The sequence below is a fragment of the Heteronotia binoei genome, chromosome 4 (assembly GCF_032191835.1).
Source record: "Heteronotia binoei isolate CCM8104 ecotype False Entrance Well chromosome 4, APGP_CSIRO_Hbin_v1, whole genome shotgun sequence".
Classification (NCBI taxonomy): domain Eukaryota; kingdom Metazoa; phylum Chordata; class Lepidosauria; order Squamata; family Gekkonidae; genus Heteronotia; species Heteronotia binoei.
Window position 1 is genome coordinate 159,716,796 of NC_083226.1, and position 18,020 is coordinate 159,734,815.

At 44.3% G+C, this 18,020-nt stretch overlaps 1 protein-coding gene across 1 annotated transcript in view; it reads right to left on the minus strand.

The window, feature by feature from the left end:
- Window positions 1-3,539: 3,539 nt before the first annotated feature.
- Window positions 3,540-18,020, minus strand: part of LOC132570166 (O-acyltransferase like protein-like) — a 28,427-nt gene continuing 13,946 nt past the window's right edge. The window contains exons 4-10 of the mRNA XM_060236600.1: window positions 17,357-17,459; window positions 15,171-15,272; window positions 10,725-10,838; window positions 7,997-8,126; window positions 6,305-6,491; window positions 5,050-5,192; window positions 3,540-4,312 (exon numbers count right to left, since the gene is read on the minus strand). Coding sequence (XP_060092583.1) covers window positions 4,187-4,312; window positions 5,050-5,192; window positions 6,305-6,491; window positions 7,997-8,126; window positions 10,725-10,838; window positions 15,171-15,272; window positions 17,357-17,459 — 905 coding nt within the window. The 3' untranslated portion in view covers window positions 3,540-4,186. The remainder of the gene's footprint in view (window positions 4,313-5,049; window positions 5,193-6,304; window positions 6,492-7,996; window positions 8,127-10,724; window positions 10,839-15,170; window positions 15,273-17,356; window positions 17,460-18,020) is intronic.

Here is an 18,020-nt window from a genome sequence, read left to right on the forward strand (position 1 = left end):
AGTAGGTAATGCCGATAGGGAGTATATAATCCCTGCAAAAATATGGGAAAATCATTTTGAAGAACTATATAAAAGAGGTAACTGGGAACCTTTCCCATTGAGGGATCTGAATACTACTACAACTTGGGATCCAGTTTCATCTGAGGAGGTGGAATTTTATATTAATTTATATTAATTTTATATTAAAAACCTCAAAAGCGGAAAAGCCCCAGGTAGTGATTATATCCTTAAATCTGAACAGGGTTTTTTTTTTTTATAAAAGGCCGTTCCACATTAGATCATTGTCTTGTTCTAGATTATTTAGTTCAAAAATACACGCATAACCATAAGGGAGTTTTATATGCTGCATTTATAGATCTGAAAGCAGCCTTTGATTCGGTTGTGAGGGAAAGATTATGGGCTAAATTAAATCAGACTACCATAGACAAGAGATTACTACTGTTGATGGTTAATTTATATAAAAACACAGCTTTACAAATACGATATATTGCAGATGGTAAACTATCGAAACCCATTCAAGCACAAAAAAGTGTAAGGCAGGGTTGGCTACTTGTTCCCTTTTTATTTAATTTGTATGTCAATTGTCTGATAACTCACCTGCATGAAACTGACAGCTTAGCTCCTATTTTAGGCAAAGGAAGAAAGATTCCTGTACTAATGTGCGCAGACGATGCCGTGCTCCTCTCATTATCTCGAGGGGGTCTAAATAGGGCAATGGAAAAATTCAGCACGCAATGCCAAAAAAGAGTTACTTGCAATAAATTACTCAAAAACAAAGATTATGTGTTTCCATAAAAAATACAAAGAAATGAAATGGATAATGGATGGGGTCCTGGTAGACCAGGTTAAAAATTTTAAATATCTGGGATTAACCTTTACATTTAATGGCAGACATATTCAATATACAGCATGTTCAGCACAAAAGAGCGCAAATGCTATATTGCGCTTCTTTAGGAAAGAGGGAGCCCAGTATGTGCCGGCTGCTCTCAGATTTTATTTGAGCAAAGTTCTCCCTCAGATGATTTACGGAACGCAAATATTGTCTGTGAGTAAAATTGAATTGGAGGTAGTGCAATCGAAATTTCTTAGAGCACTTTTTTATATCCCGAAAGGTACGCCAAGTTTGATATTGAGACAGGAAGCCGGTTTATCTACAGTTACATTGAATGTCTGGATTCAGAGGTGTAACTATTGGATTAAGACTCATCTCAACCCGTTGGAGCTTATCCCTGATTTTTTGACATCAACTCCATACCCCCAAATGGTCTCATAAAGTAGTTGATAAACTGAAATCAATTGGGTTAGACCCTGAACATTTATTAGAGGGAGGGCAGAAGTCTGCAAGGAGTTTGATTTCTCAAAGATTTAAGGATATCGAAACACAAAATGATTATGACGCCCTACCTTTTTATTACAAGAAACTGAAACTGGGACCAAGCCTAAGACCCGCATCTTATTTTGGATTTATAAAAAATCCTAATTATAGATGGGCATTTACTAGAGCCCGTTTCCATGCGCTCCCATCAGCAGTCCTTTTTGGTAGATATTCCCGGACTCCCATGCACCAGAGGATTTCTTTTTGTGCGTCGGATCAGGTGGAGTCAGCTGCCCATATATTTCTTCATTGTCCTATGTATGATGAAGAGAGGCAGCAGCTGCTGATACCCCTTTTCTCACATTTTAAACCATTGGCAAACTATCGTAAATGTGCCAAGGATCAATTGATGAAGTTTTTATTGGCTGACAATTAAGCTATAGTGTTTTTTTGTGTCACTGGGAGGAGGAGGAGGAGGAGAAGAAGAAGAATTGGATTTATACTTTGCCCTTCACTCAGAATCTCAGAGTGGCTTACAATCTGCTTCCCTTCTTCTCCCTACAACAGTCACCTTGTAAGGTAGGTGGGGCTGAGAGAGCTCCAAGAGAACTGCGACTGGCCCAAGGACCAAGGTCACCCAGCTGGCTGCATGTGGAGGAGGGGGGGGGATAAAACTCAGTTCTCCAGATCAGAGTCTGTCGCTCTCTTTTACTATTATTATAACTATTAGCCCAACAGGAGGGTGACACCCATCACTAACTGCTTCTTCTTTGTGGGTTTGTTGCAATCTCTCTGGAACTGGCTCAGCTTCCTGTGGTGCTAAATTGCTGATCTGTGTCCGCTGAGGTCCTTTGTCTCCCTCTGGTGTCCCACTTTCCTTTCTTTTCCTGTTCCTCTCTGCAGGTTGTCATGGCACCCTTTCCCACAGTTTGCAGGTTCGTTATCCACAAGTTGAATGTGCCTTCACAAGCTCCTGCTATGCAGCAGAAACAGCACCCCAATGTTATTGTTTTGTTGTCACCACACTGCCCTCCCCTTTACTGTAACTGCTTGGCCAATTTCCGTAATAAGTGGTTCATCAATGTGTTTAACTTTGGGCTTTTTTTTCTGTGCACAGGGCTACAAGGGGAGTTGGGGTGAATGATTAGAGTGTAGGGAAAGGATCTGGGAGACCCAGGTTCAAATCTCCCTTGTGCCTGGGTGACCTCAGGCCAATCACACTGCCTCAGCCTAAACTACCTCACAGGGCTGTTGTGAGGGTGAAAATGGAGGAGAGGAGAAGAATATAAGCCACAGGAGAGAAAGGCAGAATATAAATGAAGTAAGTAAATAAATAAATACAGTCCATTCAGGTCTCATTTTGGGCAGGAGCTCACAGGAGAGGAGCTCCAGAACTTCTAAATTTTGTTGTTTTCTTTCTTACCCCCCCCCCCCCCCAAAAAAACCTTGCTTTCGGGCTCCATTGTTCAAGCCTGTGAGGATTTTGCTGAACTCTAAGGTTTGACAAACTTTCTAATATTTCCCCCCACAAAAAAAGGGAAAATAACCAAAATCTGTAAAGCAAACAGATGGAAATCTTCATCATGCCACTCTGGCAACATAGGAGAAAGTCATCTAACAAGCATGATGGGAGGAAGGTTTTATTATGAAAATTATAATTCAAGAAGCATTTGAAAGATGATGAGCGAATATAATTTAATTTAGTATAATATAATATAATTTAGTACACCTTCCGTTGATGTCAGGGGTGTGCAGCATATGCAGATTAGTTATGCCAATGAGTTGTGCTAATGAGCTCTGGTACCTCTTTTTCTACAAAATGACCCCTGAATCCACTGATGCCCTGACAAAAGGGACAAGTGGGGCATCTGGACAAGAAGAAGAAGACTGCAGATTTATACCCTGCCCGTCTCTCTGAATCAGAGAGGCTCACAATCTCCTATATCTTCTCCTCCCACAACAGACACCCTGTGAGGTGGGTGGGGCTCTCACAGCAGCTGCTCTTTCAAGGACAACTCCTGCAATAGCTATGGCTGACCCAAGGCCATTCCAGCAGGTGCAAGTGGAGGAGTGGGGAATCAAACCTGGTTCTCCCAGATAAGAGTCCGCACACTTAACTACTTCACCAAACTGGCTCTCAAGCAGGGATGCTGAGGAGACAGAAAGGGAATATTTAGCAGTACCATATAAAATGTTGTAATTTTTTTTATTCTACAACAACAACAGTGTTAACAGAGAAGATCAAGCTGCAAGAGTAATTTAGGGTAGGGTGAGAGAACTTCAACAGGAGAGATTGTTCACAGCGATGACAGATTGAAGGGCATGGTGGATGGGGTTCCTCAGACCAGCCATTCCTCTTTCTTTTTCTTTTCTTCTGCAGTTTAAATACCTACACTCCACTTTTCCATATCCATGTTCAAAGTGGCTTATAACTATAACAAACAAACAGAAATCTCAATGCACGAACAAGCAAGAGACATTGAAACACAGAGCAGTGGTGTTAACAGCAAGTGAGAATTCAGATCAAAGGCATGAGAAGATAGAACAGTTTTTGCCTGGCACCTGAACTATAACAGTGTGGACAGCAGATGAACATATCTGGGGACATATCTGGTCCTAAGGTGTGGTGCCACAACAGAGAAAGCCCTGATTCTAGTCACACGCCTCATCTCCAAAAACCGAGGACTCTATGATGATCTGATGGATGGGCAAGTACACAAGAAGTAGACCTTCAGATACAGAACTGGCTTAGGCCTATGTAGGCCCGGGCCTTCTTTTTTAGGTGTTTCTCAAGAACCTGAAGGTGTTCTCCTGAAACCACAGTTCACAAATAAAAACGGCAGTGATTTTAAAGAGAAGGTCCAACTTCCTTCACAGTGGAACTGCTTGTCGATTTAGGCGAGGCTGCTTTAACCCTTGAAGAGGCATCTCAACCATCACCGTCAACGCCAATCCCACCAGGAACGTCATCAGGCAGTGTGCAAGGAACAAGTAGAACTAGAAAGATAAGCATAAGTTAAAATGTAAAAACTATGTCAATGGCCAGTGCTGGATTAAACCCTGCGGAGGCCCCTAGGCAGCCAAAATCTCGCCGCCACCCCCTGCAAATTATCCGAGTCGGAGCACCCACCCTGCATCCCATTGCCCCTGCTGCTTCCTGTGGGCACCCTCTCAAAAGCCCCTTTGACAAAGCTACAGGGGAGAGGCAGAGAGAGGCAAACTTGGCAACGATGCCAGCAGCAGCCTCACCAGGCAAATCGAGTAAAGAGTGACTCAGGTGCTAGCTGTGTGTGCAGGCTACGAGGGCCACAAGCAGGGGGAAAACTGGGGCAGAAAGCCAGCATGGGGGCCCATAGGCCAGTGGCTATTTGGCCTAATTGCTAATCCAGCCCTGTCAACAGCCTCAGAACATGCAAATAATAAGGTGACTGATTAAAAAGCTCAAATGGTGGATTTTGCCATTTTAGTTGTTTAGGAATCCTCTGCCACAAAACAATGTCTTCCCTGTGGAAAACCAGCACACCAGAGAGAACAGGCTGGCTTACTGCTTGAGTCTGTGAAACTGCATTCCAAAATGCACATCCCAAATTCTACCACTTCATTCTCGCTGATGTTTTAAAATAACTTTCATGCATTAAAAAAAAAAAAGAAATGGGGAAAGAGGGGAATTAAATCGCTTCTCCTTAGAGAAGGTCCTAAAAACAAACCTTTTATTTCTAAATAGCAACATTTACCATGTTGACGTCGGAGTAGTGCGTGAGAGTTTCCTGAAGCCCGTTGTACAGCATGATCAACATGGGATGCACCAAATAGCAGGCGTAGCTGATTTTTGCTATCACAGCCCATATGCTCCATGATAGGAACCAGTTGATGAACCCTTTTAAGAGAAACAAAATGCATATACCCTAAGAGGCAAGGTCTTGTCTGTTTCTCTTCTTTTCATCCCTTCTATGCCCATATTGCTTTGGATCCCCACCCCCACATTTCTTCATGTGTATTGCTCCATCTAGTGGTCACTTTGGTATTACATCACTGTATCTCTGGAGTATTTCCCTGAACATTTAAAGTGCCACAGGAGGTGGAGGCAGCTACAAGCATAGCCAGCTTCGAGAGGAGATTGGATAAGCATATGGAGCAGAGGTCCATCAGTGGCTATTAGCCACATTGTATTGTTGGAACTCTCTGAGGCAGTGATGCTCTGTATTCTTGGTGTTTGAGGGGGGCACAGTGGGAGGGCTTCTGGTGTCCTGGCCCCACTGGTGGACCTCCTGATGGCACTTGGGGTTTTTGGCCACTGTGTGACACAGAGTGTTGGACTGGATGGGCCATTGGCCTGATCCAACAAGGGTTCTTTTATGTTCTTAAGTGGAGGGATATACGATGGAGATACAGCGATGTAATATCAAAACAAATGAGCAAAAAAAGCTGGGGGGGAGGGACATGTGCACATAAAAGATTGGGAAGAGTGTCAGGAGTGGGTAGACTCACAGTCCACACCAGGGGTGGCCAAACTTGCTTAACTTAAGAGCCATATACAATAAATGACAGATGTTTGAGAGGCGCAAGACATGAACGCCAGATGTTTGAGAGCTGCAAGACGGAAGGAAGGAAGGCAAGAAATAGAAGGGAGAAGGGAGGGATAGGTGGAATGAAAAGAACTTTAACTTTAAATGCATTCTTCAAACCAGCCAATGGGGCAGTACGGGCTTCAAGAGCTGCACAATATGTGTGAAAGAGCCACATGTGGCTCCCGAGCTGCAGCTTGGCCTCCCTTGGTCCACACTCTCAGTCATGGCCCACTTCACCAACCATAGTGTGCCACTTCTTTCCCAGCGGCTGATCAGCTAAATGGATTTCCCAAGCAGTAATCAATGCGTGGGTGTGACATTTTCACATTTCTGTCTTTATGTGTGTTCCTACACGGCAGATTGGATCTCAGAGAGGAATTCCCCAAACAGAAAAGTACCCCGTTCTCCCTCTGTACCGTACCTCCAAAGCCTTCCTCACAAGCAAAAACGATCCACCCCACAGCAGCTGCCCAAACTGTCCGGTGAACGGCCTGATAAAGGGCCATGGAAGGTGAGTAGGCGTCGAGGGAGGCCTTTAATGTGTAAGCCAGAGCAATCACCATGAACATGGAGAACATGGCGCAAAGCCATCCAAGAGAAGCCTGCGTCTGCAAAGACAAAAGAGCAGCTGTTATAGTTGCATGCAGGGAGGCTGTGGCTCAGTGGCAGAACAACTGCATTGCACACAAAAGGTCCTAAATTCAATCCCTGGCAGTAGTAGATGTTGGGAAACGATCTGGCCAAGACTGGGTTAGATGGATTGATTGAATGACTCAGTACCAGAGAGCTTGATATGCTGCTCTTATGACTTGTAGTTACATCTCTGGGATGTCATTTTGCTTCTCCTTCCAGTCTCTCTCTTAAATTGTCACCATGCCTTGTGGGTCTCTTGATTTCTCCTCTGCAGCCACTTTCTTCTGTCCTCTATGTCCTTCCCTCTTTCTTGCGCATCACTTCTATCATTTCACTGTTTTACACATTTCCGTGCACAGCATTTCTCTGTTCTGTTCCACCATTTGTTTCCTATTCTGTTCCACCATTTGTTTTCTTTTGCAACTCCTGCTGGACTTGCTTCTTCAAGAGGAGAAGGGGTGCGTGTGTGTGTGTGTGTGTGTGTGTGTGTGTATCACAGAGCTGAAATATAAGCTAATGCATCCCAACTTCCTCTTCTGCATGTGCAAGGTACTTTTCCATGGGGCTGATACTGTATATTCCTCGCTTTTATATGGATGTCTTCCAGAAAATTACAGGAAAAAATACTTCATCTGTTTCAAAATGCGCCCCCCTCAAGAGATCACTGACAATTGTCTGTATTTTAATAATTGTCTGTATCTTGAAAATGCACTTGAGCCCAGTGCATGCAATTAATTAATCATTGGCAACTGAAACTGGAATGCAGTGTTCCTGTACACTAAGACATTCAAATCCTGTGCTTTGGCCATAGCCCTTGCACACACAGGAACATCTGAAGTTGCTTTATACAGTGTCAGACCATCGAGGTACGTATGTCTACTCAGACTAGCAGCAGCTATCCAAAGTCTCAGGTAGAGGTCTTTCATGCCACTTATGACCTGATCCTCTTCTAAACTGGAGAGGCCAGGGATTGAACTTGGGGCCTTCTGCATGCCAAGCAGATGCTCTACCACTGAGCCACAGCCCTTCCTCGAGGTAAGTCTTCCTGCTCTGAAATCACTGGGCTTAGGTGGTAAATATAAACCCAGCTGTAGTGGTTGCTTGCAGCCTGGAATGACAGGACTAATGAAAGTAATGAAACAAGGAAGGTATGAATCAGACTTCTCCGCAGGAAGAATTCTGGTGGGATGAGCCAGTGATGAAGGATGCTCAAGGCCCTCTTTTTTGGGTTGGGAAATGATTTCAAATATTCTTGCCTTCTTGAAATGATGCACAAAATGACACATCCAGGCTGTGTTTTGCCTTGAAGTCTTCCCGTCATATCTCAGAGAGAGCAAAGGAACCTTGATACGGCAACAGGGAGACTCCTGGGTTGGAGGTTAAGTTTTATAAATTAGGAAGATGTTGGTGGGGAGAGTGCAGAGACCAGGAGAGAGAAAGGCAGAGCAAAATCCTTTGGTTAAGCGCTCCCTTTGCTTACCCTGGTTCTTAAGACAGGGCCTGGTTGCTGGTAGGTGAAGAGTCCTAAAAGAATGCCCACTAGAAATGGACCATATCGGCAATAAGGTTTTGAATAATACTCCAGGAAATACATTATGGTGGATGTTTTCCTGCAAGCAGAATGGAAATGATTGGACTGGAGTTTTGAACAAATGTTAATAAATAACCACTCCCAGTAAATTACATTTGGCAAATGACTTAGATGGATTGACTCCACTGATGTAGAGAAGAAGAAGGTTTTTATAGCCCGCTTTTCACTACTCGAAGGGGTCTCAGAAAAGGAGTCTCAGAGCATCTTACAATTGCCTTCCCTTCCTCTTACCACAACAGATGCCCTGTGAGGTAGGTGGGGCTGAGAGAGCTCTGACAGAAATGGCTCTTGAGAGAACAGCTCTGAGAGAATTGGGACTGACCCAAGGTCACACCAGCAGCTGCATGAGGAGGGGGATCAAACCCGGTTCTCCTAGATTAGAGTCTGCCTCTCTTATCCACTACAACACATTGGCTTGAAAGAAAATGTAATGACACCACCTGCTAAATTTGCGTTGTGAAAACTGCAGATTTTTGTCCTTTTGAAAGCAGCGGAGAGAAAAATATTCTATACAGTTATGACCCAGCAGGGATATGAAACACGCCCCCATGCAAAACAGCTCTCTTGTAGGCTTGCCAGGTTTATTCTCGAAAATTCTGGCACCTCAAGCATACCTCTGAACATGCACTGAGTTATTGCCCTTAAGAATAATGAAACACAAAGACCTAAAAGCAAAGTGCTCCTGGGCATGCACAAAGCCTTCCAGACCTAGTCACTTCCCCTTTATAATGTCTCTAAGCAAAATGCTTTATTAATTACTGCAGGCACCAAAACACCTCTGCTGGAATCCCCCCCCCCCGCCCCAATTTGGCATAATCACTCCTGACAATCAGCTAAGAAAATAAAATTCAAGTCTATTAAATTCTGGTTGAAAAACTGAACCTCTTAACAGAACTGCGCTAGGTCTCTTGGGGGGAAAAAACCAACAGCTTTTAAAAATATTAAAACCAGCAGTTCTCCAAACTAGAACACCTGCAACCAGGGGTGGAATTTTAGCAGGAGCTCCTTTGCATATTAGGCCACACGCCCCTCATGTAGTCAATCCTCCAAGAGCTCACAAGGCTCTTTTTGTAAGCTCTTGAAGGATTAGCTACATCAGGAGTGTGTAGCCTAATATACAAAGGAGCTCCTGCTGAATTCCACCCCTACCTGCAACCATGTGTTGAAAGCCAGATTCCCAGGCGCAAAGGGCTACAAGACTCACTGGAAAAGACAACAATGCTAGGAAAAGTGGAAGGCAGCTGGAAAAGAGGAAGACCCAACATGAGGACTGGCTCAATCAAGGAAGCCAAGAGCCCTCAGTTTGCAAGACCTGAGCATGGCTGTTAGTGATACAATATTTTGGAGGACGTTAATTCATAGGGTTGCCGTGAGTTGGTAGGAAGTTGATGGAACACAATACATACAGCAAAGCCAAGCCTGTGAGTATTCTACAATTGTGCTGCGGGAGGTTGGAATTTGCTGTCAGATACAGAAATCACCAACACAAAAACTTCATCTTTCTTTAGAAAATAAAACAAATAAAGCAAGGGCATGTGATCCAGCCCCAACTAAGCATTTTTCAGTTCCTAGAATAAAATACAGTCACAGAGTTGGAAGGGGCTACACTGGCCATCTAGTTCAACCCTCTGCTAAATGCAGGATCAGCACACGCTTAAACCTCTCCTTCTGAAACCAATGGAACCGAAAACTGTTTAATTTTGACTGTAGTCTGTATAGGGTTGCCAAGTCCAATTCAAGAAATATCTGGGGACTTTGGAGCCAGGAGACTTTGGGGGTGGAGCCAGGAGACATTGGGGTGAAGCCATTATACCCTATGAGAATCAATCGCCACATAGGGAATAATGAAGTGTTCCTCCCCTTCCCACCCTGTTTTCTGGCAACTCTGAAGAGAGGGCTTGGCCTCTCTACTCACGAGTTGCAGCCAACTTCTTCCAAGTAACACAGACACCCCATCCCAAGAGGAAGCCTTTTCAATCGGAGAGCCTCCGGAGGGGAAAAAAATCACATGGTGGCTTTGGGGACGGGGCTTTCCCCCGCCGGCCAGCTGACTGGGGGTGGGAAGGAGACTCGGAAAGCCGAAGAACCCCCGCTGGGACCTGGGGATTGGCAAGCCTATGTCTGTACCATACCCCAAGTTTCCAGTTCCTAAGGTTTAAGAGGATTGAAAGTACATAGGAAATACCCAGTTAAACCTCAGAGTGTGTGCAGTGAAAATTGAGCAGAACTGCTAGCAGTCAAGCAATGAGGTTTTGATGCCTATCTTGTGCTTGAATAGCAGAAGTCAAATTCATTATGCAAAATAAGCCACAGATATGCATAATTCTTTCACAGGAGATCCTAGCACAGAATTTGGATTATGTTGGTGCTAAAGTCTGTTCATAGCAGTTAGGGCTGCAATCTCTGGGTTCAGAAATATTTGGAGATTTTGGGGGCGGAACCTGACGAGGGCAGGGTTTCGGTGGGGGAGGGACTTCAATGTTGTATAATGTCATGACTCCACCTTCCAAACTGGCCAATTTCTCCAGGTGAGCTGATATCTGGAGATCAGAGGCTGGCCACTCTAATAGCATATAAGCAATCTGTTACTTCCAGGAGTGAAGGTAGAGATCCTTACCTCATGTCACGGGGGTTCGCAACCGGAAGTTTGTAAAATGATGACAGCAGCGCGGTGACTGTAAATGTTGCCAGGAAAAGAAAGGTTCCTATGGTCATCAGTGCATACTTACTTCTGCTAAGAAAACAGAAACCGGAAGCAACAAATGGAACTTTCTTTTTTCATCATTTTATGTAAATATTGATGTACCAACCCTGAAATGTACACCATATAAGGCAGGGGTGGCCAAATTTGATTAATGTAAGAGCCACACAGAATAATCGTCAGATGTTTGAGAGCCACAAGACAGGAACGTCAGATTTTGAGAGCTGCAAGAAGGAAGGAAGGAAGCAAGGGAGGAAGGAGGGAGGGAAGGAAGGAAGGAAGGAAGGAAGGAAGGAAGGAAGGAAGGAAGGAAGGAAGGAAGGAAGGAAGGAAGGAAGGAAGGAAGGAAGGAAGGAAGGAAAATAGATGGGAGAGGTGGAAAGAAAGTAACTTGGCTTGGAGAAGTGAGTTAAAGAGAGAAATGCTGACCAATGGGGCAGTGGGGGCTTTGAGAGCCACACAAAATGTGCAGAATTGCTACATGCAGCTCCTGAACCACAGCTTGGCCACTGCTAGTATAAGGAAACTATTTCATTTCCCATCAAATACTTGCCTGGTGTAGAGAAAAACCAGCAGAGGGGTTGTTAAGTAGAACTGGAAGTCATTGGCAAGGTACCATGTCCAACCATTGCACTGAAAAGGGGGCGTGGGGTGGGGAGAAAAAGAGACATGCTTTAAATTTTTACTTAGAGAATGCATACACTGCCTCTCCAAAGGCCTGCACAAGACTGCTCACATTTCTCTGTTTAACTCACTTCTCCAAGCCAAGCAATACCAAACAGTCATAAAAACAACAACATAAATGATCGCTATTACAAACAAGCCATTAAAAGTCCAGAGACCAAGACATTTTTGTTGCTTTTCCTTGAGGTTTCAATCACTCATGGTTCCAAGGAGAATTAAGATATCACTTAACAATTAATTTGTAAGGGTGGGGGAAGATGCCATATCCGAAGACTGCCCAGAAATACCTTCTTTAGTACTTGGCAAAGAACTGCAGCTCTATGGCTAAGCATTGGTTTTGTACACAGGAAGTCCCAAATTTAGTCCTGGGCATCTCCAGTTAAAAAGTGTGGGAGTCAGACTCACTGTTTCGACCAGGAGTGTTACCAAAATTCTTAATTAGTTGCTTCCATATATGAATTTGTGGAGCTTGTAATGTTAAGCTGTATCTACAAAGGGGTCATCACTGAAAAGGTCATTGATTCTCAGTGTTAAACAAGATCCTGTGTGTGCGCATTTGGCAAATTTGGTACCTGTTTTGAAATTCTGACTGATTTTTGCACATCAGATGGCCGGGCCTGCTATCCGACTGACCTTTAGTTTGGAAAGTGCTTTGTCAATTCTTTTGGCTGCTTCTCCAACATGTTATGTTGTTACTGTCCCTCATTCAGATCTCTTGTCCCCACATTCTTTTTTTGTTGGAACTGGGTGGGAGAAGGCTGAAATCTCAACTGGCTCTTCACCATGACAGCTGCTGTGGGACTGGTGCACAATAGCTGAAACTGAAATACTATTCCCAGCAGCAATAGAATAATTACACATTTGAAGGGTACCACCTCTGTGCAGACCCCAACACGGCAAGCTGGGAAGAAGCGCTTGGAAAATGGACATGCTTTTGCCAAATGCTTGCTCAGAAAGCTCAGAAATATCAAGTCAACGCTGAACTGAGTCAAAGTGAATTGACACGTTCATCACTAGTTTTGATTCACTGGTGAGGGAAATGTGTTCATGTAGGCAGCCTGGGTTAAGCCCTAGGACTGAAAACAGATGGCTTCAGTGAACCCCAGAAAGCAGTGTGGTCCAGTAGAGGGGGACATGAAATCTCTAGCTAAGTGCTTGGTGAAGGTGACCTCAGCCACAGTCTCGCAGTTCAGCTTCCCCATCTGTTAGTGCCAAACAGTGATAAAACCCCCCCAATCCATCTGCCCTCACAAGGTTGTTAGGAGGTGATGGAAGCTGAGGGGATGTAAGCTAAAAACATGAATCACAGAACTAAGAAGTAACCATCGAGTTCAAAACTCCACCCCCAAATGGAGTGTCCTATTTGTAAAGCATTGCTGAGGGAAACTTTATTAAGCTCAAAATATCTATTAAGCCTGGCAGTTCCTTGGGACTGTGTCTGCCTATTTAGACCTGGTTTAGGCCTTACTGGGCTACACTTCCTGAGGTAAATGAGACACTGTGACTCATGGTCTCCACCACTCACTCACTATTTATTTTATTGCATTTATGAATCACCTAATCTTGACAATTGTGGGGCTGTAGGCTATGTACAACATTATAAAAACAGTAAAACCATAAAATCAATATCAGAACATATAACGTATTAATTTACAATTCCCTCCCATTTCCATTGGCCTAGAGCCATTTTGAGCATATTGCCTTCTTGACAATCCTTGTGGAAACTTTATGTCCCATTTGAAACATTGTATAAGAATTTCAACAATATAATCCTTTGCCTGGAGAAAGACAACTTTGAAACAGGTGTGCACAAGTCGACTACCTGTCATATATACATACTTTTTGATCTGATTTATTGATTTAGATATTTATCCTCCACTTTAATCTCCAGTGGGGTCCAAAAGCAACTTACAACTCTGTTCAACCTTCTTCAGTTTTGACCTCACAACAACCCTGTGAGGTAGGTTAGGCTGAGAGTATGTCATTGACCCAAAGTCATCTGGAAAGCTTCCATGGCAAAGTAGGGATTTGATCTCTAGCCACTATGCCATGCTAATCTTTCAGTCATTTGAAAATTAACACACATCCCTGTCAATGTTCATTCTAAGCTGCAGCATCTTGTGAGCAAAAATTCTACTTTGTGAGCTGCTGGCATTAAAGCTGTGAGCTCCTGCATAAATTAGTCTGCTCTGGGGTCATCCTTCCTGAGCTAAGACAAAAATGTGTGAGCTGGAAGCTAAAAATCTGTGAGCTAGCTCATGCTCACTCAGCTTAGAGGGAACACTGATCCCTATCAACATATATACTTACTGATTCTGTCCCAGCAATTAAATTGTTAATCAGCAACAGATTGGCCCACCAAACTCTTTGACAGTTGTCCACCTGAAGTTTTGACGGCTCCCATAGTGCTCCCCAAGGAACAAGAGAATATAAGCCAACCAAAAGACACACAGAATACATATGGAGTGGCTGGAGTCTGAAACCACAAGAGAAGTGATTATGTTATGTAGAAGGCATCTCTTTTTCAACACCTAATGTTTTTCAACAGCTAAATGCTGCAACACTTAAAACTGATTACATTCGCAAGGCAGACTCGCCTCCTCTGCCTTGAGTGTATTTGAAACGCAACTGCAAGACACAGTTAATAACCTAATTTTTAAAATTGCAGATGTTTGCAGCTCAGCTGAAATGTGCAAGGGTTATATGGAGGGTTATCAGACCCCCCCCCCTCCATGGCCACCCATCAAGTGGCTAGTGGGGGGACTTACCAGTAGAAAGCCTACATACACCAGGTAGCACAAGAAGTGTCTTCATTATGCCAGTGACTTCCAGATGATGCTCTGGTATTTGGGCAAAACCTCTATGGTTGAACCTGGTTTTACCATAGAGTTTTTGCCCAAATACCAGAGCATCACCCAGTAGTCACTGCCATGATGACATCACTTCCTATGCGACACTGGCGATGTGGACTAGGCCTGAGAGCCAGTTTGGTGTAGTGGTTAAGTGCACGGACTCTTATCTGGGAGAACCGGGTTTGATTCCCCACTTCTCCACTTGCAGCTGCTAGAATGGCCTTGGGTCAGCCATAGCTCTCGTAGGGGTTGTCCTTGAAAGGGCTGTAAGAGCTCTCTTAGCCTCACCTACCACACAGGGTGTCTGTTGTGGGGGGGGGGGGGGAGGAAGGTAAAGGAGATTGTGACCACTCTGAGATTCAGAGTATAGGGTGGAATATAAATCCAGTATCATCATCTTCTTCTTCTTCTTTTGGGGGACAGGACCTGGTGGTGGGGACTCCTGTCACACCCAGTTGCATCTGGCAACCCTACACAAAACACTTGCACAATCCAGCTGAGTTGCAAGTATCTGAAATTTTAAAAATTAGATTATTAACTAAGCCTTGCGGGAGGGACCTGACAACTCTAGTTATACGGCAGACATGTTGGGATTCTTTGACAGATGTCAATATGGGGAGAGGTTCCCTGAAGACCAGAAGTTTGAAAACCCTTGTCCCCCCCCCCCCAAGTAAAAAATAAGCTAGTTCACCCTTACCTCCATTGACTCAGATGTTTAAACAGGGAAGAGTCAAATAACTTAGCTTGCTAGCACGGCTAATGACACTGTGACAGCTGAGTTCCTTTTGGTGCCCCTTAGGCTAAACAGAACCCTTGCAAACCGTACCGGAGAAGTCGGTTGCAGAGATACTTGAGCGTGATGCAAAAGGTGATTTCTTTTTCTGAGCGACGCAGCATGTTCAAGAGAGATCGGGAACTCAACAAGCCACTGGTGGGAGTAAAAAAAAAATTAATCTAATATTAATTCCACTTACCCAACGGTTGCTTTGTGAAATAGCTAGTACACACTGTACTGCTTAGAATGTTGTACTAAGACCAAGAAGACCCAGATTCTAATTTGTGCTTGAGATTTACTTGGTAACCTGTGACCAGCCACAATCTAATCTGCCTTACAGGGTTCTTACAGACTTACCAGGTGGCCTATAATCGCTCTCACCTGCTCTCGGAGTGGGAGAGAATGGGGGAATGACATCACAAGAGCCAGTTTGATATAGTGGTTAAGTGTGCGGACTCTTATCTGGGAGAACCAGGTTTGATTCCCCACTCCTCCACTTACAGCTGCTGGAATGGCCTTAGGTTAGCTATAGCTATTGCAGGAGTTGTCTTTGAAAGGGCAGCTGCTGTGAGAGCTTTCTCAGCCCCACCCACCTCACAGGGTGTCTGTTGTGAGGGAAGAAGAGATAGGAGATTGTAAGTCGCTCTGAGTCTCTGATTCAGAGAGAACGGAGGGGTATAAATCTGCAGTCTTCTTCTTCTTCACAATGCAGTGATATCACTTCCAATAGCAGTGTCCGCAAATTTCCCCAATCTCTATAGCCTTGACAATAGAGATCTAGGGGTTTCCCAGGGCAGTGTGCGACAGTAGGGCATTGACATTGTCATGTCAGCAACATTAGTCCCCCTCACACCTCACAAAAGCTCCCAGGGTTGGCAACCCTAGGTTGTTGTGAGGGGGGGAAATGGAGGAAGGGGAGAACCATGTACATAGCCCTGAGCTCCTTGGGGAAAAGGATGAGATAAAAATGCAATACTTAATAATTGTATTCTGTATAAGGGAACACCCTGACCTGCATAGCTTGGACTAGCCTGATCTTGTCAGCTCTTGGAAGCTAAATAAGGTTGGCTTTGGTTAGTACTTGGATGGGAGACCACCAAGGAAGTCCAGGGTAATGACACAGAAGCAGGCAATGGCAAACCACCTCTGAATGTCTCTGGCCTTGAAAACCCTAAGGCAGCGGTCCCCAACCTTTTTGGCACCAGGGACCGGTTTTGTGGAAGACATTTTTTCATGGACGGGGATGGAGGGGAGTTGATGGTTTTGAGATGATACAATTGTGCACTTTATTTTTGTTGTGGTGGTTAAGCACACGGACTCTTATGTAGGAGAACCAGGTTTGATTTTCCACTCCTCCACTTGCAGCTGCTGGAATGGCCTTGGGTCAGCCATAGCACTCATAGAAGTTGTCCTTGAAAGGGCAGCTTCTGTGAGAGCTCTCTCAGCTCCACCTACCTCACAGGGTGTCTGTTGTGGGGGAGGAAGATAAAGGAGATTGTGAACCACTCTGAGATTCAGAGTGGAGGGCAGGATATAAATCCAATGCCATCTTCTTCTTATTATTATTATTATTACTACATTGTAATATATAATGAAATAATTATATAACTCATGGCCCGGTTGCTAACAGGCCACGGACCGGTACCAGTCCACGGACCGGGGGTTGGGGACCCCTGCTCTAAGGCTTCGCCATAGTCAGCTGAGACTTGATGGCACTTTCCACCACCACATAAGGGAACAATCCTAAGCAGGTCTACTCAGAAGCAAGTCCTATTTTATTCACTGAGACTTGCTCTCTGAAAAGTTCTCTCAAAGCCAAATAGCTTGTCTTGGTGAGTGATTTGATTCTCTAAACACTGTTTTCCCCCCAAATAGGCATCCTCTTGTAAAACTGATTGTCCCTTTGCCCCCCACCCTACAGATACATTCCTCCCTGTTTCCTGCTTCATTTTTTGGAACAGCCCGTAATGCTTCAAAGTTCAGGAAAAGATGGCATTAGAAACACAGTCCTTCCGCCATCTTGAACATTTCTGAGGAGATGTTCAAGCCAGGAAGCTTAGAATGCCATCAGCTCCTGAGGGGACCACCAATGATCTGAGAGAATTCTAATCTTCCATTGTTTTATTGTCTGTATCTTTTTTGGTGTGTGTTTTTAGTATTTTAAATTGTAACCCACCTCCAGTGTATTGGCAGAAAAGGTCATCCATAAAAGTAGTAATAAATATCTGTTGACTTACCTGATCAGGAAAAATGTGTCGACGCCTAAATAAAAGGGCCCGCTTTGAGAATATATGTAAATCGGGTTTTTCAGCACTTTGTCTTCCCATTCTAGGACGTTGTCTGCAGCAACATAAAAGGAACACATACAGGCAGAATTCAGAGCTAGAAGATGCTGGGACACCTTTTTTACATTGTGGCTATTCTGGAAAGGCAATTGTGTTAGTCTGTAGCAGCTAAATATAGAGGCATTCAGTGGAATCTTAGGGTTCAGGTTGATACAACTGCAGTGTGGGGAAATGACTCCAGGTTATTGGAACTGTGATGTCGGCAAATAACTCCATCCTCGTCCCAGGTTGTTTTGGCTTGTGAAAATGGCGTGGGAGTGAAAGCAGGAGACCCTCTTTCCCCCAAACTACTACCCTCCAAACTGAATTGGGCTCCTGTCATTTTAAAAAAAATGACATTCCCCACAACTGCTGAGTGGCTTCAGGGAACTAGGGTTGCCAAGTCCAACTCAAGAATATCTGGGGACTTTGGGGGTGGAGCCAGGAACAAGGTTGTGACAAGCATAACTGAACTCCAAAGGGAGTCCAGGCCACCACATTTAAAGGGACCGCACACCTTTTCAATGCCTTCCCTCCACTGGAAATAATAAAATTGGACCCTCTGGTCTAATCCTTT